The following is a 25,219-nucleotide window of genomic DNA, read 5'->3' on the forward strand; positions in this document are numbered from 1 at the left end:
CTGCGGGAGTAATTGGAAAGCGTAAGGTGTGAGTTGGGAGTATGATTTGGAGCATGGCAGGGGCTGGGGAGTGCAAATTGTGACTTGGCAGTGTGACAACAGGTGGGTATGTCTATGACCAAGTGAGAGGTTCAGGAATGCAAGTTGTGATGGGGATTTGGTGTGATGTGTGTTGGTGAGAGAGGTGTGTGGGTGTTTGGGGGATTGGAGAACATAGAAGGGGAATATGTTCAGCATTACAACTGATCAATTTAGTTAATACTATTAACCCTTTAAGTGCCATGGGTTTCCCCCTCCCCCGGTGCCAAGGCCTTTTTTGGTGATTTCGGTATGTTGCCATTCAATGCCTTGTAAGTTTTTTGTTACATGAGATATCTCGGCCAAATTTGCTCCCTTTTGTTCCCACATGTAGGCGGTCATAACGCCACCCAGGCATCCTAGGTTGCTGTAGGGGGGAGGGGTGAGAGAAAATAACCAAAAAGGGCGAAGGTTTTGTGTTTTGTCAAAAAATGCCCATAAAATCATGTACAAAGAGCCTGTGGTTTTTTCCTTGTAAGAGCTAGGAACAATTGGTTTGCTGTGCTGAATTCCCCAATTCCCTGGCTTTCAGGAACAGGTTGAGTGGAAACAAAACAAAATTATTTTGATGTGGTTATCAACCGTTTTGTGAGAGGTAGGCGATTTTGGCCATTTTTGCCAATTGGTCATGCATGGACGGAATGGAAGAAAATGGTAGGAAAGCCGAATTGGAGGGACAGAAAGGCATACATTTCTGAAAAGTAGACAAAATTCCAAGTTTAGGAAGGGGTGATTTGTGCAGGTCAGGCAACAACTAGGTAGGGAAAAATGCCATAGTTTGGGCAAAAAGCGGGAAAATGACAGAAAAAAAGGTGTGTGGTGGACACGGTTGGCTTGGTACGGCAATGGCTTCTATGAATTTTGAGACAAATAATGCTCTGTTACATTCCCCCCGACTCTTGCAGTTAGGCAGGCACACATTTTTTGCAGTGTTTAACAAAACAAGCAATACCACAAGCCAAACACTGAGCCATGGTACACAGGAGTTTTATGCTTACTGCCTGAACAGACGTACTTAGCATGTGTAAATCCAGAAAACCAATATGGTGAGGAACAGCATGCATACATTTTTTGAAAGAGCACAGGCAGACCTTTTCAAGGGTAGGTGACTTGTACAGGTTACAAAAGTGTATGGTGCCTAAAGCAGCAACTAAATGTAGGGCACATTTGGGAAATGAAAGGGGTGTGTGACAAAGGGTACCAGAAAATGGGTCGAAACGTTATGAGAACCACACAAACACAACAAATGTCTTACCTTCCCGCGTTCCCACACATGGCCCGATGAAAACGGTATCTCATGTGTGGGTGCACCTACCTGGGCACCAAACGGAAAGCCGAAAACACCCCTAACCCCAAGTCTTTTCCGACAGCGGAATTTCACGATTTTTCCAGATGGGCACACCATACATATATGGGCCTCGGGTGTCTAAACCACCAAGGAAAACAGGGAACCCCATGGATTTCCGAAAAGAGGACACCCGTGGGAAACCGCAGAGGTCTGACTTGTGCAAATCGGCCCAGCATTTATTACCCAGAAACCCTGGCAAAGTCTGAAATGTGGCGAAAAAAAACAATTTTCTGCCCATTTCACTCGGCTCACCCTCCGGAGCACGCCGCCAACAACACATGGCCTACCGTCCTGCGTTCCCATAGGTGTGTCCCGATGAAAATGGTACCTCATGTGTGGGTGCACCTACCTGGGTGCCAAGGGGAAAGCCGAAAACACCGCTAACACCAAGTCTTTTCCGACAGCTGAATTTCACGATTTTTCCAGACGGGCACACCATACAGATATGGGCCTTGGGTGTCCAATCCACCAAGGAAAACTGGGAACCCCATGCATTTCTGGGGTTCTGGGTAATAAATTCTGGCCCAGAAGGGGCAGATGGGCTTCTAGAGACCGGCAGGGGCGGTTGCGCCCTCCAAGCCTCTTTGATTTCCCCTACCATGACTTAACAGTTGGTGGACGGTTGGCAGAGTGTGGGAGGAGGTTACCTCCGATGCCTGGGCCCTACAGCTCGTTCAGTGGGGTTATTGCCTGCCCTTTTTAAGAAGATCACTGGACCGGCCCTCCTCACCACCTCCAATCCAACCAGGACAGGAGCTCCAGGAAGAACTGCGTGCCCTTTTGTTGAATGGTGCTGTGGAAGAGGTACCTCCCGAACAGAGGCAATCAGGTTGGTATTTCCTGGTGCCCAAGAGGGAGGAGGTCTCAGTCCCATTCTGGACCTCAGGGCTTTGAACAAGTTCCTGAGGAAAGAACTGTTCAAGATGGTGACGTTGAGAGAAATTCTCCATGCTCTCGAACTTCAGGATTAGCTGGTGTCAATAGATCTGCAGGACGCTTATTTCCTAGTGCTGATACATCCAAAGCACAGGAAGTTCCTGAGGTTCTCCATAGGGGACAAGCAGTAGCATTCAGGGTGCTTCCCTTTGGGGTGACCTCTGCTCCAAAGGTCTTCACCAAGCTCATGGCGGTAGTCACCTTAGGAGATCCGGGGTCCATGCATTCCCGTATTTGGATTACGTCGCTAGGACATCTGAGTTACGGAAATCTGACCAGCTGTTCGTGGCCCATTCATTGTCCCACAAGGGTCTAGCTGTAACTAGGCAAACTCTTGTCTTGTTGTTTTATTCTTTGCATCACAGAATGTTACGAGTCTAAAAGCAGGGAGCTTCCTCCCGGCATCAGGGCATACTCGACGAGAGGGGGCTCTTGGCTTCTACGGCCTGGCAGAAGGGAGTTCCCATTAGGGACATCTGCCATGCGGCCACAGTGTCGTACTTGCACACGTTTACCAGGCGCTTTTGGGTGGATGTTGCCCACGGGACTGATGCACATTTTGGTAGAGCAGTTCTACAAAATGTACTACTGTAACACACTCTGCCGGCCTCTGTGGTCCTAACTGCTTGGGGAGACTATCAAATGAGGAATCTGTGGGAGAAAAGCAATCCATTGAATGAGAAATGACTTACCGTAATGTTCTTTCTATGGATTCTTCTCACGCGGATTCCTCATCGCACCTCCCATCCATTCCGGCTCGGCACATCTCTCTAAGCAAAGGGACGCCTGGTGATGGCTCTGAGGTTACCGCTACTACCTGGCTAGTCGCTTACCTTTCAAAAAAAAATAATCTTTCAATTTTTTCTCTAATTCTTGTGCTTTCACCCTTTTGGGATGTTTCCCTGCGTCAAGTTTTTTATAGTCTAGTTAACCTTGTCTCCCATCGTTTTCCTGAGTTCAAGCACAGGGAAAAAAGGGGGAATTAAGTGTTAGGCAGAATCCTGTGGAGTTCCCTTAGGGAGCACTACAGAAGATTAAGACTACAGGTATGAGCAATAAATCCCCTTTGGTATCAGTCTGTGCCACAAAGATTTAGTTTGGTAGCTGTGGCTAAGCAATCAGACTTATCTCAAGAGGGAGAGGAGCAGTATTCAGGGTTTAGACAATAGGGCTGCAGCACTATGGTACAAGGAAACACTGACCAAAGCTTTGTATTAAAAAGAATATATATATATTTATTTTACACACTTCTAGTTCAACACATTAATCACAGTTAATAAAGCAAGTTAAAATCAGTCAAGAAAAGTATACACAACTTCCTAGTTAAATTGTAGACAAGTTTGATCAAGAGTGAAAACTGAGCAAAACGGCACAGTGAAAACCAAACACAAATGGCACTCTAGCAATTTCTCACAAGGGAGGGAAAGCACAAGTTATACAGGAATATATTCTCAGGCACCCTAGCAACACTTCCCAATAGGTTTGTGAACAAATTTAGTCAAGGCAGTACTTTAGCATAGAGAATACTTAAAATAAAACCGAGCAAAATGGCACTTCACAAGTTTTAAAAGTGGTAAGGAAAAGGTGGTTATAAGAATTAGGTGCACCAACACAGTTCTAGTTGAGAAGCAATCTAGAGAAGGTAGTTCTCACAATTTCAGCCAGAGTCAATAGGCCTGTGCCAGAGTCAGTGATACAGGGCAAAGAGCCCAAGAGCAAAATGTTCTTGTAGCTGCAGTCAAGTCTTTGTTAAACGATTCCAAAAGGTGGATGCAGAAGGTGAAAGACAATGTTAGACGATACGGGTGGCCAACCCAACAGGTAGGTAAAGGATTTAAAACACCTTTAGCACTACCACGCGAAAAGGGAAGCCTGGCAGAACAAAGTACCTTGAAATGGAGAAGAGGCTCCTGCGGTGGCGGTTGTTCCTGGTAGTTCTTGCAGTTCGGGAGATCCAGCAGAGGAAGAGAGGCTCTCATCGTGGAGGTAGGTTCGAGTAACTGCACTACCATGGGATGAAACCAGCCGTGGTGCTGCCCAACAAATAAAAGGTATGCTCCTTTAAATCGCGGTCCGGGTGGACGGGTGCCTGGCTATCTGGTCTCCGAGTACAGGGTACTGGCGATTCGACCAGGGCAGGTCCAGGAAGGCGATTGGCAAACTGGTTGGCCCCACCAGCTCAAGGGAAGAAGGCTCTTGCAGATGAAGATCTTCTCTTGTCGTGTGGAGAAAAGTGGTGAGACGCTGCAGCAGGGCTTCACCAGTGGTTCAGTCATTGCAGATGTATTTGGCTTCTCTCCTCTTTGGCTTCTTAATTCCAGTGGTGACGTCTTGTTCTTCCAGTCCTCAGGACCCTGCTTTTATGCAAAAAGATCCCCATTCATAAAGCCTAGCTGTCACTCGCACAGTGGAGTGGTCATCTTGGTGGGAGACCCTCTAGCCTATCAGGGCAGAGTGCGGCATGGGTTGCTGCGGCAACCCTGTCCAGGGGTCCTACTACCCCTCCCACACAGTGGACCCACCCCAGACTCAGTGGCGCTGAAAGGGGGGCTTCTTGGTAGAAGCCCGCCAAAAGGACGAACAAAGGATCCCCGACCTGGGTTAGAAGTTTTAGAGAAAGACACGAGAAAGAATTGCTATAAAAGTTCTGGCAAATAAAACCTACCGGAGTAAAGTTAATATAAAAAATAAACCGGCGGTATGTTAGTGGCCGTCAGTAAATGTAGCGTCAAACAATGGGAAAATCCCGTAGGGAAATATTTGCGGTTGAATATTTTTGGTAGTAACCACTGCCACCAGCCAGAAACTTTTGAGAGAGGGACTGTACGGTACCCTCTCGAAAATGAACACCATGGAAAAACTAGTAACCCTTCCCAGTACTTCCATAGTAAGATGGGTTGTACTGGTTTAGTTCATAAAAATTGACTAGTAAAGTCAATGGGGACTTTACATGCCCTAGGAGACAGTAGTCAGTCCCAGGGTATGGAGTCTATGTTTGGGGGTCACTATGACACCCCTGTGTCACTGCACTGAGGGTGCTGTGTAACACGTGTATAAAGATGGTTCCTATGAGGATGAGGTAAACCCCATAGACATTAAACACAAAAAATAGCCTAGAGCATACATAGCAAATATGCCTAAGAGTCGGAAAAACGGTCACAGTCTTAGCAGGAGAAAAAATAAACCCTTCAAATCCAGCAAAGCTGCTGGGGGACTCTTTAGGTAAGGGAAATTAGCCATAGAATGAGAATTTTCCCTAACACTAAGGTATGGGGCTTAGTAACGTGGTATATATATGAGGCCCAAAGTCGCATCCGGAGCTGACGATCGAGCACCAAGCAAGACGGATTGCCGGCCAAGTCGAGGTCCACTTCGCCCCCTGTTGAAAAGTTTCCGAACAACAGATCTGGATGAGGACATCTATCAGATGAGTAATGTGCGGGAGAAGAATCCATAGAAAGAACACTACGGTAAGTAATTTCTTCTTCAGTGCTTTGCCATTTTGGGCCATTGTACCCCTTAGCCAATAGGCAGTACCTCCCTTAGCTCCTCCCATGGAGGCTATCTTCAGATTCCTACCATACATTCAAGTGTTGGGAGTCCCCTGCTTTAATTCAACGATTAACTTCTAACCAGATATACATTGTAACAGGAGTTTAATGCAAGAGTTTAAAAATTCACTTAATTTTAATGGCTTGCCTTTCTCCCTCGGATTCCTCATCTGATAGATATCCTTTCCAGCGTCAGCTGCTCTGACATGTTTTTGACAGGAGGCATAGTGCACCTCGACTCGGCTGTTAATACCTCTTGACTCGATTCGGTGGTCGTCGACTCCGAACGTGACGTCAGTCATCGTACATATAACACATTGCTACCCCCTATTTACCTCAGTTCCTTTTTTTCCATGTGCTTAGCACGCTGCTCATACGGAACAACTCCTAAGAGAATATTTATTTTCATTCAACTATTTTCTCATCTTACTCAGCGCGGTTTCGGTACGTTGACGGCTCCCAAGGTGCCAGGCTTTAAGCGGGGCAAAGACTGCAGTTCCAAGATGTCTTTTACTGACCCACACTCGGCATCAATCACGTCACCGAGGACTGTGGTTCTTGCACAAAGATGAACCAGAAATCACTACAGGCGAGTCATGCGTAACTAGCATTAGGTCAGCACCTGTCAAAATCTCTGGCCCGCTCAACCGCCCAGTCGTCGGATCTCGAGATGGAGGGACCCACTCTGGAAAAGGAGGATCAGCGTCATAAGAAGGCGAAAAAGCACTCACATTTGCACAATCATTCCTCATCCTCCCATAAAAAGAAACGGCGTCATCGCCGCTGACACGATTCCCATTCCTTTGATGAATGCAGTAAGTCTGCTTCATGAACCACATTGAACGCAGAGTGGGAGGCGTTTAAAGAGCAAATGCTTGATATGTTAAAGCGGCTGCGGGTATGGTTGACTCCTCGTAATAGCATGCTCCATCAGCGCCTGGAAAAACCCGTCCCCAAGGAGACGTACCAAGGTCTGCACCCTCTCGCTCTGCGACGAGTGCTGCTGAGGCATCTGAGCCGTTACCGGTGCTGTCTGGTGTGAATCCGCCAATGCCCAATCGATTGTACGCACCTCAGACCTGATCCAAAATGTTTCGCCACTATGGCGTCTATCTTCAGTGACTATGACGCCTTCGAGCTGTTTGGCGTCAAGCCCACATATTCAGGCTCTGGAGCCAGATATTTTTTCTCAGATTAGGCAGACTTGAGAGCCTTGGCTGAGGGGCTTGGAGAGGCAAGTGGCTGGACACTTCCCATGATGTGGTAACTCTGCAAGCCCACCCTTATGGTCCCGCAAGTGGGAAGTATCGTGCCACAGAGGACAGGGTCGTGGAGGCCCTGGGTTGGAGTGCCCCAGCTAGACCTCTGTCAGGATATGTACTCGCTGACATTTTGGATGAAGGAGTCCCTACGGAAAGAGCCATGCGATTCAATGTGGCTATTGCTGAGCCTATTTCCACCTTGTGGCGGAGACTTTGTACTATACCGCCTGTGAATTTCCGAATTCACAAAAAAGTATAAGCCTGCTAGGTGGGGACCCACTGTACCTCTCCTTCCGTCCTACACCAGAGGGGCTAGTATTACAATCAGCCACTGTCAATACTAGACCGTCCACCTCAACTTCCATTCTCCCTATGGACAGGAAAGGTAAGAAAGTTGATGTCCTAGAAAAAGAAAAATTTTCGTCAGGTAGTATGGCCTTAAAGGCGGTCAATGCGTCTTGCGCACTTGTGAAATACAATTTTGGGCTGTGGAAAGCCATTGTGAAGTTTCCGAAAACATTCTCGAAGGAGAAATACAGGAAGGCTTTTTAAGGTTGTTGGAAGATGGACAAGAGGTGACCCGGCAGTCTTTGCAGACGGGCCTGGATGTTTCTGACTGTGTCAGAAGGTGAATGGGGTCTGCTACAGTCTTGAGGAAGCAGGCCTACCTCCATACTTCCGGTTTCTCGCCAAATGTCCGAAATAAGTTGCTGGATGTTGCCATTGATGGCATGATTCTGTTTGCACCATAGGCTGAGTCATTGGAAAAGTAGGGAGCCACAACCCCAGAAATGAAATTCTAACCTAACATCTATCATTCCCAAGTTCTTTTTTTTAATGTTTATTGGTTTAAAAGTCAAAGAAAAACTATCTGACAAAAGTAAAACCTTTAACATTATATTTTCATACAATTGGATTCAATTAAACATCTTACCAAATTGGGGGGCAGAAGGAGAGGGAAAACTCATCATTCAAAACCATTCACAGAAAAAAAAAGATGGCAGCAGGGATTTCTTCACTTTCTAGTTAGCTAAAGTCCTAGTTGCTAACCCTCCTTTCCCCCAGATCAGGGCTTCAGCCTAACACGCATTCAATCATCTTCATCACAGCTTTTACCAAACTCGTTTGCTCCCCCAATAAAACCCAGTCCCATAATCATCTAAAAATGTACTTCTAACTTGGTTTAACGATTCACAGGCTGTTACCAAATGCACTAGCGTTTCAGCTGAGCCTGAATCTTTACAAAATCTACACTGACCATTCTCAACTCCTGGCATTTTCCTGAACCATAGGACCACTCTTGATATTTAGCCGACACCTTAGAAGAAGGTCCCAATAAATGGGGGAGGGTAACTTCTGCCGAAATCTGAGGAGACAATTTAGACCTTTTTTTTCGCATTCAGGTGTCGTCTAATTTCATCATGGCCACACTGGTCAACAGTATTAATCCAATCTAGATTTAAGAATTTATTTTTCACTTTAGATGGGTTTCCAATCAACTCAGTCATCTCAATCCCATTAGACACCAGGATCCTTTCCACTTTCAATCTCCATGCAGCAACATGTCTATCCTGCCCCTCCTTATTTGCGTTCAGGATAGAAAAGTGTTTTAGCTGTCTCATGTACACATTTTCTATAAAGGCACAGTCTTCCACACCACCATGGATTCCAGTGACTGTAACTTTAGTTGTTGCCTAGTTGCCCTAAATGGAAGTGCATTTGGGAGTCTCAAAACTTTCCTCCAGAAATGTCCTTCCTATATTTCCTATACTTTTCACGATCGATGTACAATTGCCTGATATCCATAGGTTAAAACTTGGGCAACCTTTTGCTTATAAAAAGAAATAATTGGAACCATTGTATATTTCCCACATTTTAGGTGGAAGGCCATTCCCTGGTTGGTTAGAGTAACTAAACTTGCTCTCAAATACATGTATTGATCCACATCACTCCGACTCCTACTTATAACCACTCCCAGATAGATCATAGATTCAACTACATCTAACAGAGCTGCTTCTACTCTCCATGTAAATTTCTCCTTTTTCTTTTTCCTCCAGCTTTCATGGTTACGACTTTCGACTTGGCAACATTGATTTTCATGCCATTTTCATGTACGCAGGAAAAGGGTTGGAACTGAGGTCAGATCATTCACATAGCTCTGTATATGTACCAAGGAAGTCACAACACTTTTGTGATGCTGTGGCCGCGATGTAGCAACACATCACTTTACGACTGTGAGAAACATTTACAAACCAATCTGCAACTGGATGATATTTTACATGTTCTTCTATCCCATTGGCAAAAGTTTCTTTTGTTTAGGTCAGGCATAATCAATAACAAGGAAGAAAGCCTGGAAGAAAGAGTATTAGCTACTTATCAATTCTTACAGACAGAGAATATTCCCCTTATAACATATTTGTTTTTTTTCTTAAGGTTATTGAAGACCCCCTGCAACTTCAACGGCTCAAATTTTCATTTGAATCTGATAATGGATTGCTTGGTAAGTTCCAGTATTTATTGGAATTTGATATTTCTTTATCAATATATATTGTATGTTATCAAAAAGCATGAAAATGTGTTGTGTGGGATCAATGGATAGATGTTGCATGACATAGGAAGTTGAGACATTCTTCACACGTTGCTGGACACTGACCTCATTATTATCTTATTTTTTAGTTTGCATCCTAAGAAATTTCAAATTGCATCGACTTTGTCATCATATTTTGGATGCAGGTTCCAACAATCACAAAGTTCCTCTAGGCACAGGGAATACTAGAACTGTTGGTTTTCAGTTAATAAAGAAAATATAGGTTTTAAAATGGCTGTGTATTTATCTGATCATGCATTTCTCACATTTACTGTAGCAAGCTACTAAACTGGAGGAATAATTTTTCTGTTCCATGGACAGCATCTTCCAGTGACTTTTTCACTAAAATAACTTTAAAAACCGATTGCCACATCAGTCTTTAGCACTGCAGTTGACAGAACATTACCCTTTTATTTCGTATCATGTGAAATTCGACAAATAACCCTCTATTCAATGTATTGCATTCTCCCACAGATTCCTCATCTTGATAGATAGGCCATGCATCATCTGCTGCTCGGGAAATTTCAACAGGAGGCTTAGAGTGGGTCGGCATGGTCTCTTCACCTCTGCATGTCTTGACCGGCCCACTCCTAGACTCTGGATGTGATGTCCGTGGTACATATACCTCGCCATTACACCACAATACCTCAGTTTGTTTTTTCTGTGCACTCAGCATGCAGATCAGGACACACTCAATCAGTTTTTTGACAGAATTGTGTTCACCGCCGACATGTGGGGCCCTAAGCCGTCAGGTTATAAATGCTGCAAGGACTGCAGCTTGAAAATGTCCATCATGGACCCACACAACATTTGTGTGTGGTGTCTCTGGGTAGAGCATGATGTTGAGCAGTGCAGATCCTGTCAGTATATAAATACTAATGCGCTTAGTGAACCCTCAATGAAGCTGGCGCTCTAGAACCCCCCCCTTTGAAATCTCAGGCCCGATCGATCACCAAATGTTCTGGCCCTGACACTGAAAGGCCTACGCCTGAGAAGTAGGACAGGCATATCTATATAGCAACAATCTCATTCTATGACTTCCTCCCTTGGGCTGGTTGGACCAACTAGCCTCAAGAACCCTCCACCCCCTGACTTGCTGAGCCTCACCAGAGCTGCAGAAGCCCAATGCCACACAGGTCCTGTGACCATTGACGAGTACATTGTCATTTGACGTCCAAATCCGGCCAGATCTTTGTGGGCATCCCGAGGACCCTACAGAGACAGGAAATCTAGATCCAGAGTCCCCTCACCAGTCCAGGACTTCTTCCAACCAGAGATATTCGTTCTTCATTGATGTCGAGGAAAATGCGCCAAAACGCAGAATTGCCGCTGAAACAAAGGAAATCTGTAGCCGTGGAGTTCCTCTGAGTACTACTGCAGGGGCCTGCCAGACGTCCTTCCTTTCATCACCACGACCAAGGTCAAGGAACAAGGGTCTGCCAAACTGTAGCAAGGAGGAATACAACTGGAAAATATTTCTTCGAATCACAGGTACTGTGGGGCTTGGGGTGTTAAAAATGTAGCCATAGGTTGTGCTTCCTATCCTCCAAAGTGCTTTTGTTCCACTTTAGAGTTAATACCAACTCACCTGCACTGGCCTAACAGCTTGTGCTCTCTAAAAAGTAGCTCACTTGAGTTACTGTGATTTCTCACTTGAGTTACTGTGATTTCTTCTGAAGTACTAACTTTCTCAAGACTTTATCGAAGAAGAAGTGGATTAGATCCATCGACTTTGTCCATTGACTTTGGCCGCACTTGTTCCCTCATCTTGCTCCGTACCCCTTCCATCTTGACTGCGCTCGTGCCTATGTGTCCTCTGTGCGTCCCTGCTCCCCTGTGCGGGCCCCTACCCTCCTCCACCCTGCCCTTCCTCCCATCCCATTCCCTTCCCTTAACCCTTGTTACTACTCTGTGCTCTGCTGCTTTTTCTTCTTCTAGGCCCCTATTTGCTGGACTGCTCTGTTCTTGAGTCCGCCATCTCTGAGTGCTGTATACTTGCGCTGCCTACTTCTCGCTGTTTTTCACTCGCCTCCTTTAGGTTCCCTCGATCATTGTTCTGTTACTTAGCCCTCGTCCTGCCCGGTCGTTCCCTCACATCGTACTGTCGATACCCCTGTCAGCATGTCCACATCGTTATGTGGGCGGGCCGCCGTTGCGGCCTGAGGCACAAGAGACACAGGATATTACACAGGGGTTGGGGAGGGGCGGGACCGGGGTTACGGCAGTTGCCGCGTTGTAATCAATAAAGAAGGTTGAGTGTGAACTGGGCTCCATGTGATAATTGGCAGCGTGTGCCGTGGATCCCCTGTCAGATTCCAACAATGGCAACGAGGGGCGACCGACCCACCCGTGCCAGCATGAGGCCTGCCATCGGGCAGTAAAGCGCGTTGGCGTGCCTCCGGCAGAATCAAGGACGGCAGCAAGCTGCGCCCACGAGCTCCGGCGCTGGCCTGCACTCCCGCAACATGCTGGCGACACGCAGCTGAACATGGGACATCACACGACAAGTAAGCCCACCACCCGGCACAGCACATAACCGCGTATGAGCGGAGCACCCGAGGAAGAGTGCACCACACGGGTCGAGAAGTGGATACACGCCACAGCTCCCCGGCAGCGCTCAGCCACAGCCCCACGTGCAAACGTTCAGCAGGGGTGGTAGCAAGGAGTGGCTCGCGCATGTGTCACACGACAACAACACCCATATAAAATAAACCAAAAGTAACTTAATAAGAGGGAGAAAGTTTATAAGCTCAGAAAAGGAAGCTCAGCCACAGGCTTTCAAGTGGTCACAGACCCACGAAGACACGAGGCAAAGTACCCTAAATGGCACTGTCTTGGTCCAAGGCCCTCGGGCCAACCTCCTCCTTTTTGATAGACGCTTCGCCCGCCTCATAAATTTCTGTTTTTCTCCTGTTGTCCCTTGTTTCCATTCTACGGCTCCTCTAACTCCACCCTCTGCCACCTCTTTAACTTCCTCTACTTCTTCTCTGGCTGCCTGTTGCCTCCCTGCTCAGCCACCTCTCTGGCGGCATCATCCTCCTCCTTGACTACCTTGCCCTCTCCTCCTCTGCCCACCCTCAGGCTCCTTCTACACTCATAGCTATGACATGTGCACCTCCGTGGAAGTCTTTCAAGGGTAGCAACCTTCCTCATTGCCACGCTCAGCTGTCAAACACTCTTGACATCTGCCATCCCCTGGAAGAAATTGACTGTGATGTTCTTGGTCTGATCGAGAAGTGGTTCACGGCCAGATCTTTCACTAGTTTTGAAACTCTCCTCCCTGATGGGTACAGGATCCTCTTTGCGTCCAGATCCAACTTTCCCAGTGGGGATGTAGCCTTGATAGTCCCGGAGTGGATCCCTGCCTCTCTCATACCTATGCAGGTTTACTCCTTGTTTGAATGCCTGGTCTGCAGGCACTCTCTCTCTCTCTCTCTCCTGGCCGCTCTTACTGTGACTACTATCTACCAGCCGCCTGGCTAGGTAACCTCCTTCCTTTCCGAGTGGGCAGACCTCTCCTTAGCCTCCTTGCCTTTACCACTCAACTTCTCCACCTCTGAGACCTCAAGATCCACCTGGATGCTTCCTGTCCTTCCTCTGGACTCTTCTGCAACCTCTGCGATTCTCTTTCTCTCTATTCTTCCCTCTGGCCCGACTCACTCTGCAGGGCACACCTTAGATGTTCTGATCTCCTCAGACCTCCCCCTCTCTAACCCTCTCACAACTCCTCTCTCTTGGAGTGACCACTTTCTCCTCTCACCTCTCTCTACTCCTGAGGCCGAGACAACTCCAGCACTGCCACCCACCTTCTTGGTCATCCAAACCATGAAGCATGTGTCAGTTGAGGCTTTCGACGCCACTTTCTCTCCCCCTTCTGCACCTCTGGCTGACTCACATCCTGACATAGTCCTTTCCAACCTCTGTTCTTTTATTGCTGACACTCTTGCTGTACTTGCCCCTATCATGAGGATCCACTTGAAGCCCAAAGCCAAGTGCAGCTCTTGCTACTCAGACCTCGTCACCCTTGAACGCAAGTGTAGGGTGGCTGAGAGCAAATGGTGGGCATCATGTGCACCCTATGACAAACAGGTCTGCCGCCTGCTCCAAAGGCAGTACCGAGACTCTATCAATACTAAGAAGAGAGCTCACATCCAAGCCCGCGTCTCTGGGGCATCTAACAACTCGGCCAAACTCGTTAAATACTGCAAAGAGCTGGCCAATCCTACTGCAGTCTCTACCTCTCCGGTTCCCTCAGAAGGCCCTCTGCTCAGCCTTGGCTTTATATTTCATCTATAAAACCCATGTCATCCTGTCCACCCTCTATCCCTCTCCTCCTCCTTCTGGCCTTCCTGTGCCCGCCTCTCTTCCTCCCTTCCTTTCCTTTGTTCACCCCTGATGATGTTTCTAGACAAGTCTGATCTATGAAAGTCTCGTCAAAACTGGTTCTTCCCCGTTCATCCAAAACCGTCAAGGACCATATTGACACCCTTCCTCCAGCCTTGGCTGACTTCTGCAACCACTCTTTCACCACTGGAACCTTCCCTTCCCCCCTAAAGCACTCCCTTGTGCACCCTCTTCTTATGAAACCCACAGCCGCTCCCTCCTGTCTGGCTAGCTATCGCCCATTCTCCATTACCCCTTTTCTGGGCAAACTCTTGGAAAAGCTGGTTGTCTCCTAGCTTAACCTTCACACTGAATCTGTTGGTTGTCTCCATGACCATCAGTCTGGCTTTAGAGCGGCCAGAAGCATGGACACTGATCTCATGAACACTTGTAAAGACCTGCTCTCTACCCTGGACTCTAACCTTCCTTCTGGTCTCATCCTCCTCGATCTCTCTTCTTTACTTGAATGCATTTGTATTGCGCAAGCCATGGATCTGTAGGCATCAGGGCGCGAATAAACAATGAGACGAGACAAAAGCCCAGAACTATAAGTTATCTTCCTGAGCCAGGAGATACCCAGGTCTTCTGCTTTTAATACCATGCCATCCTGCTCAACCGGCTCCGTGATAACTTGGGTGTCACTATCAGGCCTTGGCCTGGCTGACCTCCTTTCTCTCTGACCATCTCTCCCAGGCCCAACTTGGGTCCTTCCTCTCCGCAATCTCTCTCTATACCTGTGGTGTTCCACAGGGGTCTAATCTTTCTCCTTGGCTGTTCAACCAATACCTGGCACCTCTCACCCACCGCATAGCTGCTCTCTGCTCCAACTTCCAGTGCAATGCAGATGAAACACAGCTCGTTTTCAGGCTCCCCTCAGCCACCTCTTCTCCCTTTGTCATCCCTTTTTGTGTGTCCGCAATCCAGGAGTGGTGTGCTGCCAATGATCTATGCCTTAATGCCAGTAAGACAGAGATTCTCCTCATCGGCTCACCAGCACCTTGCTTTCCTCTCACACTCTGGCCGCCCACTCTGGGCCCTCTTCCTGCTCCTACCTGTGATGCTAAGAACCTCTGGGTCAGCTTCAACTCCACACTCTCCTTCTCTCCTCACATCTCTGATGTCTCTAAGAAGTCAAACTACCAGCTGCAACTCCTCAGAGGTATTCTTCCTTTCCTCACTCTCCTCCAGAAGCTCAATGTCTCCATAGCTCTGGTTCTCTCAAGGCTGGACTACTGCAACAGCCTCTTTATAAATCTTTATAAATGTTATACCTGCCTCTACTCTCCATCCTCTATAACTCATCTAGAACAGGACTGCAAGACTTGTCCTTGGCCTCAAGCCCAGGGATCGTACCTCTCCAGCACTGGAATCTCTTCATTGCCTCCCAGTGGCAGCAAGGATCAAGTTCAAGGCCCTCTGCTTCGTCCACAAGGCCTTCTGGGACATGGGACAGCAATACCTCCAACTCTTTACCGAAAAATCTTCCTACTCGAGCTCTTCGCTTCCCCACCTCCAACTCCTTGAGGGTCAGTCACTTCTCCAAGCAACGAGTGTTAGGCAGAAACCTGTGCAGTTCCCTTGGGGAACACTGCAAAAGATTTAAGACTACAGGTAGAGCAGTAAACCCCTTTGGTAGCAGTCTGTACCACCCAGATTTACCTGGTAGCTGTGGCTGAGCAGTCAGACTTCTCTCAAGAAGAGTTAGGCAGTATGCAAAGTATACACAATATGTACCAACACACAATAGCACAAGCAAACACTGACCAGAGCTTGGTTTCAAAAGTATATAGTTATTTATTTAAAATACACATAAGTTAAAAAAAACACTCTAGCAAAATATAGTAAACACTTTAAACACAGTTATAACGAAAGTAGATTCAATCCTTTCTCCTAACTAGACAACTCTAGGTTAACACCACTTAATTAAAACAGAGGTGAGTGCTTAACGTTAGATGACACTCTAGTAGTTTCCAAGAAAGGGAGAGAAAAAGCAGAAATGGGTTAAACACACCACTCTAAGGTCCAGAACACTTGCAATAGGCTCAAAGAAGCACAAAGTCACAGGTGAGCAAAAGTCACTAGGCAGGGCCCACTCTTAGAGTAGCCGGAGCGAAAATGTGCCCAAGATCACACCGTTATTAGGGATTCAAAGTCTTGCAAAGAGTTAGAAAGAGGTTAGAGTGGCTTAGAAAGTTTAGCCAGGGTGTCCCAGGCTCTCCCAGGTTCGAAAGCCGGGGGCTAAATCTACCCCGTACAGTCGGTAGCAAGGGAAGCCAGGCGGAACACGGTACCTTAAGCGGAAAGGATCCTCCAGCGGTGGCAGTTGTTCCAGGCAGTGGCAGCAGGGCTCGACGTCGGTCAGGGGAGAAGAAGTTCTCGCTGAAGAGCAGAAGAAGAGGGTCGTTGCACTGCCCGGGAAGAAACCAGCCGCGGAGTCCTCCGGTTAAAGGGTCGTACCGACTTTCGTGGTTGGGGTAAAAGTGGTGGGGTTCCGGTTGCCGGGGTGCTTGGCACTGGCAAGGCGGCCACGAGATACCTCGAGAAGCGAAAAGAAGGCGAAAACTGGTTGTCCCCACCAGTCAAGGGAAGGAGCCACTCCGTTAAGAGTTCTCCTCGGTCGTCGGGAAAAGTGGTGAGACGGTTCAGCAGGGCTCCACCGGGTGGTGTCGTCGAAGCAGGTCGGCTCAGCTCTTCCCTCGTCGGATTCTTGGTCCTGTGGCGACTTCTGAAGTTCCAGTCCCCAAAGCCCTGCTTTTATGCAGCAAACCCCCATTCACCCAGCCTAGCTGTCACTCAAACATGCTAAGTGGTGAGCCGGCCGGCTCACCACTTGGGCCAATCAGGACGGAGTGCGACTTGAGTTACCTAGGTAACTCAGTCCAGGGTGCCTAAACCCCCCTCCACCCCTCCTAAGTACCCCAGACAGAGTGGCACCACTTTGGAGGGCTTCTGTGGAGAAGCCCGCCAAAAGTGGAACAAAGGGCTCCACTTTGGGTCAGAGTTACAGAGGCGAACACCAACGCCATTTTAGAATCAAGTTTTGGCAAAAAGTCCCAACCGGAGTTATAAAAATAAATATATAAACCGGCGGTATGTTTAAGGCTACCGTAAATAAATAATTAAATGTGTTAGCCTAAAACAATGGGAAATCCCATAGGGAAATATTCGCGGTCGAATATAAAAAGTAGTTTCCACTGCCACCAGCCAAAACTCGATCAGGGGGGACGGAGACGTGCCCCCTCGACTAACAGACCCTGGGGCAATCGAATTGCCCCAGCCAGTACGTCCACAATATGATGGTTTGTACTGGTTCTGTTCAGGATTCAAGACTAGCAAAGTCTTTGGTGACTTTACATGCCCTGGGAGACAGTAGTCAGTCCCAGGGTATGGAGTCTATGTTGGGGAGTCCCTAGGACACCCCTGGGTCACGGCACAGAGGGTGCTGTGTAACCCACATCACAAAAATACATGAGGCCCTATGGAGTAAAAGACCCCATAGCCCATTCAACACAAGGTTTGTCCAAGATAACACAGTTCAACATGTCTAAGAGTGAGGGTAAAAGAGTCTCACTCTTGGCAGGAGAAAAAATTAAACCCCAGAAATCCAGCAAAGCTGCTGGGGGACTCACTAGGGAGGGAAATTCAGCCTAAACAGAGAATTCTCCCTAACACTCGCCCCCCCCAGACTAAGGGACAGGAGGATTTAATCCACTCCTGGATGAACCTCATACCTCTAGTCGATGATATACATCCTAGAGAGTCCATCAGCATTTTGATGGTGACACCTTGACCTATGTTCAATGGAGAACTCAAAGGTTTTCTTTTGCAAGCTAACGGACCTACAGACCCTTTGAGGAACATCAGTCTTTTTGTTATAGGGGATCTGGTTGACCAGTCCCTCAGAAGTTGGCACAACTTCTGAACCTATGTTAGGCTTTTTGAAGGGGTCCTTATAAAGGATTCCCTTAGATCTAGAGGGGCCTCCAAGGTTCCTCACCACCTCTCTTGTGGGAGCAGGTTGGGTCTTAGGCCTCTTGGTTGGAGGGGTTGGGGTTAGGCAATGTACCTGCTTCCCCTTCCTCTTAGATCTACCTTTACCTATTTTAGGAGTTTCCCCCCTAATATTAGGATTGGAGTTGGGGTCTTCAGTAGAAGGTCCAACAGTCCGAAGGTTTTTGGCCTTAGACTTTTCTTTTCTGGTTTTCCACCAGCACTGAGAATTACCAGTTCTCTCAGGTCCAGATAGGGGCCTAGTTGGTCTATCCACCTCTTCCTCAGAAGCAGGGGGGGTCAGAGACTCGGAAACTAGGGGAACAAGGGTGGAGCTTGGTTGGGGCTCCCATGTTCCTAGCATACTATCCTGAAATGTGCCTGGGTTAGAGGTCAACTTACTAACACCAGGGCTTGTAGTGGGGTTCTCAGTAGAGGGTCCCACAGGCTTAGAAGGGTCCTTCAAGGTAGCCTGTCTAGCCAATTTGGTTAAGTTCTGCTTCTCCATACTGGGAGGCCTGGGGGTATGTGACACTACTCCTAGAGTTCTTAGGTCATTCCCCAACAGGACCTTCCCAGGTACCTCAGTCTGAACACTGACAGGGATCCTCACTGTCATGTTGTTACACTGAATGAGGGCTGGTAGAATAGGAACCATTTGGACAGGGCCTCCAGACATTTTAGTGGGACCTTTGGGTGCTTTGGCCACATCCTCAGGTTGAAAGAAGCTTTCATCCACTACTGTTCTGCTGGCCCCAGTGTCTCTCCTGGCAGGAGTATCCTGGCCATTGACAAGAACACTGTCCACATAATACACCTTAGAGTTAACAGGTAGGGAGTTATACACAACCCTATTCTGGGGACTAACCAGACCCATAGGCTCTAAGTTTACAGTTGCTTGAGGACCCAAGGGTTCTTCAGCAAAGAGTTCAAAGTGGGCACTAGCCATCTGTACTTCATCCTCAGGAGTGAAGGCTAAGGAGACTGTGCTGATCCCTGCAGGTTTACCCTTGCACTTGGGATCTCCTTTGATATGGTCAGTACCCTGACAGACATAGCATTGTCCAAATGCTCTCTGGAAGGGTGGCTTGTTCTGACCTCCTTCTGGCTTGTGGCCAGAAGGTACAGTAGCCTGACTAGGTTTCCCATGTGGCTTACCCTGGTTATTTTGTGGTTTGGGGCCCTCTTTGGGATAGGAATTATTAGAATTCTCTTTGGAGTCCTTTTTAGACTGTTTCTCCCCATCCTTCTTCTGAGTTACCCCAGAATCCTTGTGAGTGGCCCTGTTGGCAACCCACAAGTCAGCAGCCTTAGCTAGTTTCCGGGAATCTAATTCCCTGGAATCAGCCAAGTGTTGTCTGAGCTCAGGAGAGCAGGCATCATAAATAGTCTCCAACATAAACAAATTCTTCATACCTTCATAAGTGTTCACCTTGTAACCCTTAATCCATCCCTCTAAGTTTTTCAAACATTCACTCACCCAGGTAGCCCAAGGGGTACCATCATGCTTTTTGAGGTTCCTAAACCTCTTAAGATACTGGGAAGGGGTCTTCCCAAACCTAGCTATCAAAGCTAGTTTCACACATTCATAGTCCTTCCTATCCTCCTCCCCCATCTCCATTACCACATCAGTTGCAACAGGGGGAAGCCTAGAGAACAACCAGGTGAGTAAGTCATTTCCTGTGATGTTCTGGAGCCCATGATTATATTCAAACAGAGACAACCAATCCAACACATCCAACTTAGGCTCATACATACCAACCAATTCTTTAGGCATCCGGGGTCTTTTAGGACTGGAACTTCTAGAGGAGCCAGAGAGAGAAACATTCTCAACAGATAATTTCTTCATTTCTAAGTCATACTTGAGCTCCATTTCCCTTAGCCTTAGTTCTTTGTCAGTTTGAGCATTAAGTTTCTTATACTCCAATTCTAGCTTCATTTTCTCCAGTTCAAAGTACTGAGGACTAAATGTGGGACCTGGTAAAGGTCCAGTAGGCACAGCAGGTAGAGCAGGCAGAGGCCTAGGGGGGACAGTTACAACAGCCTCACCCTCCTCTTCTGACTCTTCCTCAGAATCATCAACATTTTGCTCCATGTCAATTTCAACACTGTCATCTACAGTTGCTGGAGTGGTAGGTTCCTCTGAACCATCACCCAGACTTTGGTTAGCTAACAATCTTTCAATCAGCTCCATTTTCTTGCCCTTAGTCAGGAGATCCTTATGTTTACAGAGCACTCTTAAACAATCAGCAGTTTTGGCTGCAAGGGACTCTTGACTATAGCTTTCTATAACTGACATGTTAGAGGTTTTACTTTTTCAGTGCTAAGCTTTGTGGTTAGTTGCACTAAGGTATCTAAAGCACAATAAAATGTATACTCAATACAAATCCCACCGCTGTACACCAGTGTTAGGCAGAAACCTGTGCAGTTCCCTTGGGGAACACTGCAAAAGATTTAAGACTACAGGTAGAGCAGTAAACCCCTTTGGTAGCAGTCTGTACCACCCAGATTTACCTGGTAGCTGTGGCTGAGCAGTCAGACTTCTCTCAAGAAGAGTTAGGCAGTATGCAAAGTATACACAATATGTACCAACACACAATAGCACAAGCAAACACTGACCAGAGCTTGGTTTCAAAAGTATATAGTTATTTATTTAAAATACACATAAGTTAAAAAAAACACTCTAGCAAAATATAGTAAACACTTTAAACACAGTTATAACGAAAGTAGATTCAATCCTTTCTCCTAACTAGACAACTCTAGGTTAACACCACTTAATTAAAACAGAGGTGAGTGCTTAACGTTAGATGACACTCTAGTAGTTTCCAAGAAAGGGAGAGAAAAAGCAGAAATGGGTTAAACACACCACTCTAAGGTCCAGAACACTTGCAATAGGCTCAAAGAAGCACAAAGTCACAGGTGAGCAAAAGTCACTAGGCAGGGCCCACTCTTAGAGTAGCCGGAGCGAAAATGTGCCCAAGATCACACCGTTATTAGGGATTCAAAGTCTTGCAAAGAGTTAGAAAGAGGTTAGAGTGGCTTAGAAAGTTTAGCCAGGGTGTCCCAGGCTCTCCCAGGTTCGAAAGCCGGGGGCTAAATCTACCCCGTACAGTCGGTAGCAAGGGAAGCCAGGCGGAACACGGTACCTTAAGCGGAAAGGATCCTCCAGCGGTGGCAGTTGTTCCAGGCAGTGGCAGCAGGGCTCGACGTCGGTCAGGGGAGAAGAAGTTCTCGCTGAAGAGCAGAAGAAGAGGGTCGTTGCACTGCCCGGGAAGAAACCAGCCGCGGAGTCCTCCGGTTAAAGGGTCGTACCGACTTTCGTGGTTGGGGTAAAAGTGGTGGGGTTCCGGTTGCCGGGGTGCTTGGCACTGGCAAGGCGGCCACGAGATACCTCGAGAAGCGAAAAGAAGGCGAAAACTGGTTGTCCCCACCAGTCAAGGGAAGGAGCCACTCCGTTAAGAGTTCTCCTCGGTCGTCGGGAAAAGTGGTGAGACGGTTCAGCAGGGCTCCACCGGGTGGTGTCGTCGAAGCAGGTCGGCTCAGCTCTTCCCTCGTCGGATTCTTGGTCCTGTGGCGACTTCTGAAGTTCCAGTCCCCAAAGCCCTGCTTTTATGCAGCAAACCCCCATTCACCCAGCCTAGCTGTCACTCAAACATGCTAAGTGGTGAGCCGGCCGGCTCACCACTTGGGCCAATCAGGACGGAGTGCGACTTGAGTTACCTAGGTAACTCAGTCCAGGGTGCCTAAACCCCCCTCCACCCCTCCTAAGTACCCCAGACAGAGTGGCACCACTTTGGAGGGCTTCTGTGGAGAAGCCCGCCAAAAGTGGAACAAAGGGCTCCACTTTGGGTCAGAGTTACAGAGGCGAACACCAACGCCATTTTAGAATCAAGTTTTGGCAAAAAGTCCCAACCGGAGTTATAAAAATAAATATATAAACCGGCGGTATGTTTAAGGCTACCGTAAATAAATAATTAAATGTGTTAGCCTAAAACAATGGGAAATCCCATAGGGAAATATTCGCGGTCGAATATAAAAAGTAGTTTCCACTGCCACCAGCCAAAACTCGATCAGGGGGGACGGAGACGTGCCCCCTCGACTAACAGACCCTGGGGCAATCGAATTGCCCCAGCCAGTACGTCCACAATATGATGGTTTGTACTGGTTCTGTTCAGGATTCAAGACTAGCAAAGTCTTTGGTGACTTTACATGCCCTGGGAGACAGTAGTCAGTCCCAGGGTATGGAGTCTATGTTGGGGAGTCCCTAGGACACCCCTGGGTCACGGCACAGAGGGTGCTGTGTAACCCACATCACAAAAATACATGAGGCCCTATGGAGTAAAAGACCCCATAGCCCATTCAACACAAGGTTTGTCCAAGATAACACAGTTCAACATGTCTAAGAGTGAGGGTAAAAGAGTCTCACTCTTGGCAGGAGAAAAAATTAAACCCCAGAAATCCAGCAAAGCTGCTGGGGGACTCACTAGGGAGGGAAATTCAGCCTAAACAGAGAATTCTCCCTAACAACGAGTATGGGCCAGATATCTTTCTTTGGCTGGTGCAGTTTACCTGCCTTTCTGAAACTTGAGCAGAACCATCTCCGTTTCCGGAAGCACCTCAAGACCTTCCTCTTTGCTTCTGCCTTCTCTCTTACTCGCCCCTGCTGATCTACTGTCTGATTCCCTCGCCCAGGTCCCTGCCTGTCCAGCTGCAAACATGCACTGCCTCTTGGCACTTCCTGTACTTGCGGTCTGTATCTATAACCCTGCAGTCCACTCTCCTGCACTTATTGACACTGGTTGCCTGCTCTTCTAACACTCTCGCTTGCCACCCGTTGGCTGCACTACTTGTTGCTTCCTGATTCCTTGTCCTGCACCTGTCCATCCTCCACCCCCTTGCCTTGTTGCCCCTTGAAACTCTTGTGCATAGGCGCGTTATAAATGCCATATATCCTATATTGTGCGTGCCTTTGAGAGGCTGAGATATGAGCCTGTAAGTGGAGGTGCTTGAGGTGCTGCTGGCTGCACTTAGGCCTTCCACCAGGTCTCTTTGTGCATCTTGCGTCCTATTTCCACCATGATGGAATTCCTCCTGTCGTAGGCCTCGTCAGGACTACAGATTGGCACAGTCAAGGGGACTACAGATAGGCACAGTCAAGGGCTATTTGAGGTCACCGGATCAAGGTTCTTTCTTTTCGATACCAGTGATTGGCCAGTTTCTTAAGGGCCTTGCCAATACTTTTCTGCCAGTGCCTTTTGTGGTTCAGGCCTGCAATCTGAATTTGGTTCTTTCATTTTTGATGGCAGCTCTGTTTGAGCCCTTTCAAACCACATACTTTCCTTAGGCGGCTCACTCGGAAGACCGCCTTTTTGGTGACCTTTACATCAGCAAGCTTCAAGCTCTTTCCTGGAAACCTCCATTATTGAAATTCTTCAGAGAAAAAGCCTCTATGAAGCTCTATCCGAAGTCTTTGCCTAAAGTGAACGCAGAATTCCACAGATCTCACAATGTGGAGTTGCCAGTATTTTATCCACCACCTCATCCTTCCAAAGGGGAGGAGAGACTGCACTGGACGACACTAAGAGTACATTGAGCTTTTACATGGCTAGGATGGCAGCTTTCAGAAGGAACAAACAGTTATTCGTTGCTTTTTCACATTCCACGATGGTGCTAGCAGTGACTAAGCAAACAATACCCAGCTCGATAGCCTTTTGTATTACTGAATGCTGCGAGAAAGCAGGACATGCTTACAGGTATTAGAGGGCACTCTACTAGGGGTGTGTCTACTTCCTCTGCACTGCAAGGGGGAGTACCAGTGCAGAGATTTGCCCGGCTGCAACTTGGTCATCTCTCCACACGTTTGCAAAGCATTGCAACCTGGATGTGGCCCGAGGGGGCAGACGCCTCGTTTTGGAGAGCCTCACTGCTACATGGGAGATGCATGCAAGATTATGGGGACAGGAGGCACTCCTTTCTTGATCAAATTATTTAAAAACTACTGCATAGTTTCACCTTAAACCACCATAAATTCACTTCAGTGGATTGCTTTTCTCCCGCAGATTCCTCATCTTGATAGATATCCATCATCCAGCTCTGCTGCGCGGAAACTCATCGACCCTCCCATCCATCCCCGCTCAGAAAGTCCTGGTGGCTTAAGCTTCCTCTTTGTCTACTGCTACCAAAAAGCATCCGTCGACGGGGCATAAACATGTGAAGTCCTCCCACTCCGTCAATGACTTTTCCCACGGCTTCATCGACGACAACCCTGTTGGCAGTGCAACAACCTCCTTCAGCTACTGCCATGGCTACCGCTATCTCGTCCACAACCACAGAGCATTCCTCATAGTCTATGATCTCTGCTTCTAAAGGTTCCTTCCGTACACATGGTCCAACAACGACTACGTCTTCGGTTACAGCAGCACCCCCTCGTCCACGGGACTGTTCTGGTACCCTTCCAAGACAAAGCTCTTCTTTACGTTGTCTCCATATGTGCCTCACGCAGTGCCAGGTCCTTCCATGATTCCTCCATACAAGATACTAAAACATGCCATTGATTAGGACAATGAAGATATAGAATAAGGTTCCCAGATAAGAGATTGTCTTATACATATCTGCCGGTATTCTATCTGGGCATTGGGTGTTATTTTTTTGAGCCTCTATGGCCACGTTAATCTCGTTTATCGAGAAAATTAGATGTGTAGAAGTTAAATTCTGTAACATCCCTTCACACCAGTCTGCTGATTAATCAAGCGTGCTTCTGCATATAATCCTTGGAAATGATCATACCATGTTGGCTCTGGTGTATTACCTTGGATTACTGTTACATCTTCCGCATGTCCTTTGCTTATTAGCCTCCAGAATTGTGCACTTTCTTTCTCCTTTATGATGTCTATAGTTTGGCCCATTCCGTCTCCTTTTTTTCAGTAGTTTTTTATAGGTTTGTCTTCACACTCTGACTGCAATAATATCCTTTCCCGCCCCTTCTTTGACACATGCCAGTAGTTGTTGTTTAGCTTCTCGACACTCTTTATCAAACCATGGGGTCTTTTTTTACTGTTCTCTTATTAATATTTGTGCTTAATTT

At 47.5% G+C, this 25,219-nt stretch overlaps 1 protein-coding gene across 2 annotated transcripts in view; it reads left to right on the plus strand.

Moving 5' to 3' along the window:
- USP24 (ubiquitin specific peptidase 24) overlaps positions 1-25,219 on the plus strand; it is a 2,799,104-nt gene that overhangs the window by 2,634,526 nt on the left and 139,359 nt on the right. For both annotated transcript variants that reach the window (XM_069642114.1, XM_069642115.1), the window contains exon 62: positions 9,609-9,675. In XM_069642114.1, coding sequence (XP_069498215.1) covers positions 9,609-9,675 — 67 coding nt within the window. The remainder of the gene's footprint in view (positions 1-9,608; positions 9,676-25,219) is intronic.

The sequence above is a fragment of the Ambystoma mexicanum genome, chromosome 1q (genome assembly GCF_040938575.1).
Source record: "Ambystoma mexicanum isolate Mex_15411 chromosome 1q, UKY_AmexF1_1, whole genome shotgun sequence".
NCBI lineage: Eukaryota > Metazoa > Chordata > Amphibia > Caudata > Ambystomatidae > Ambystoma > Ambystoma mexicanum.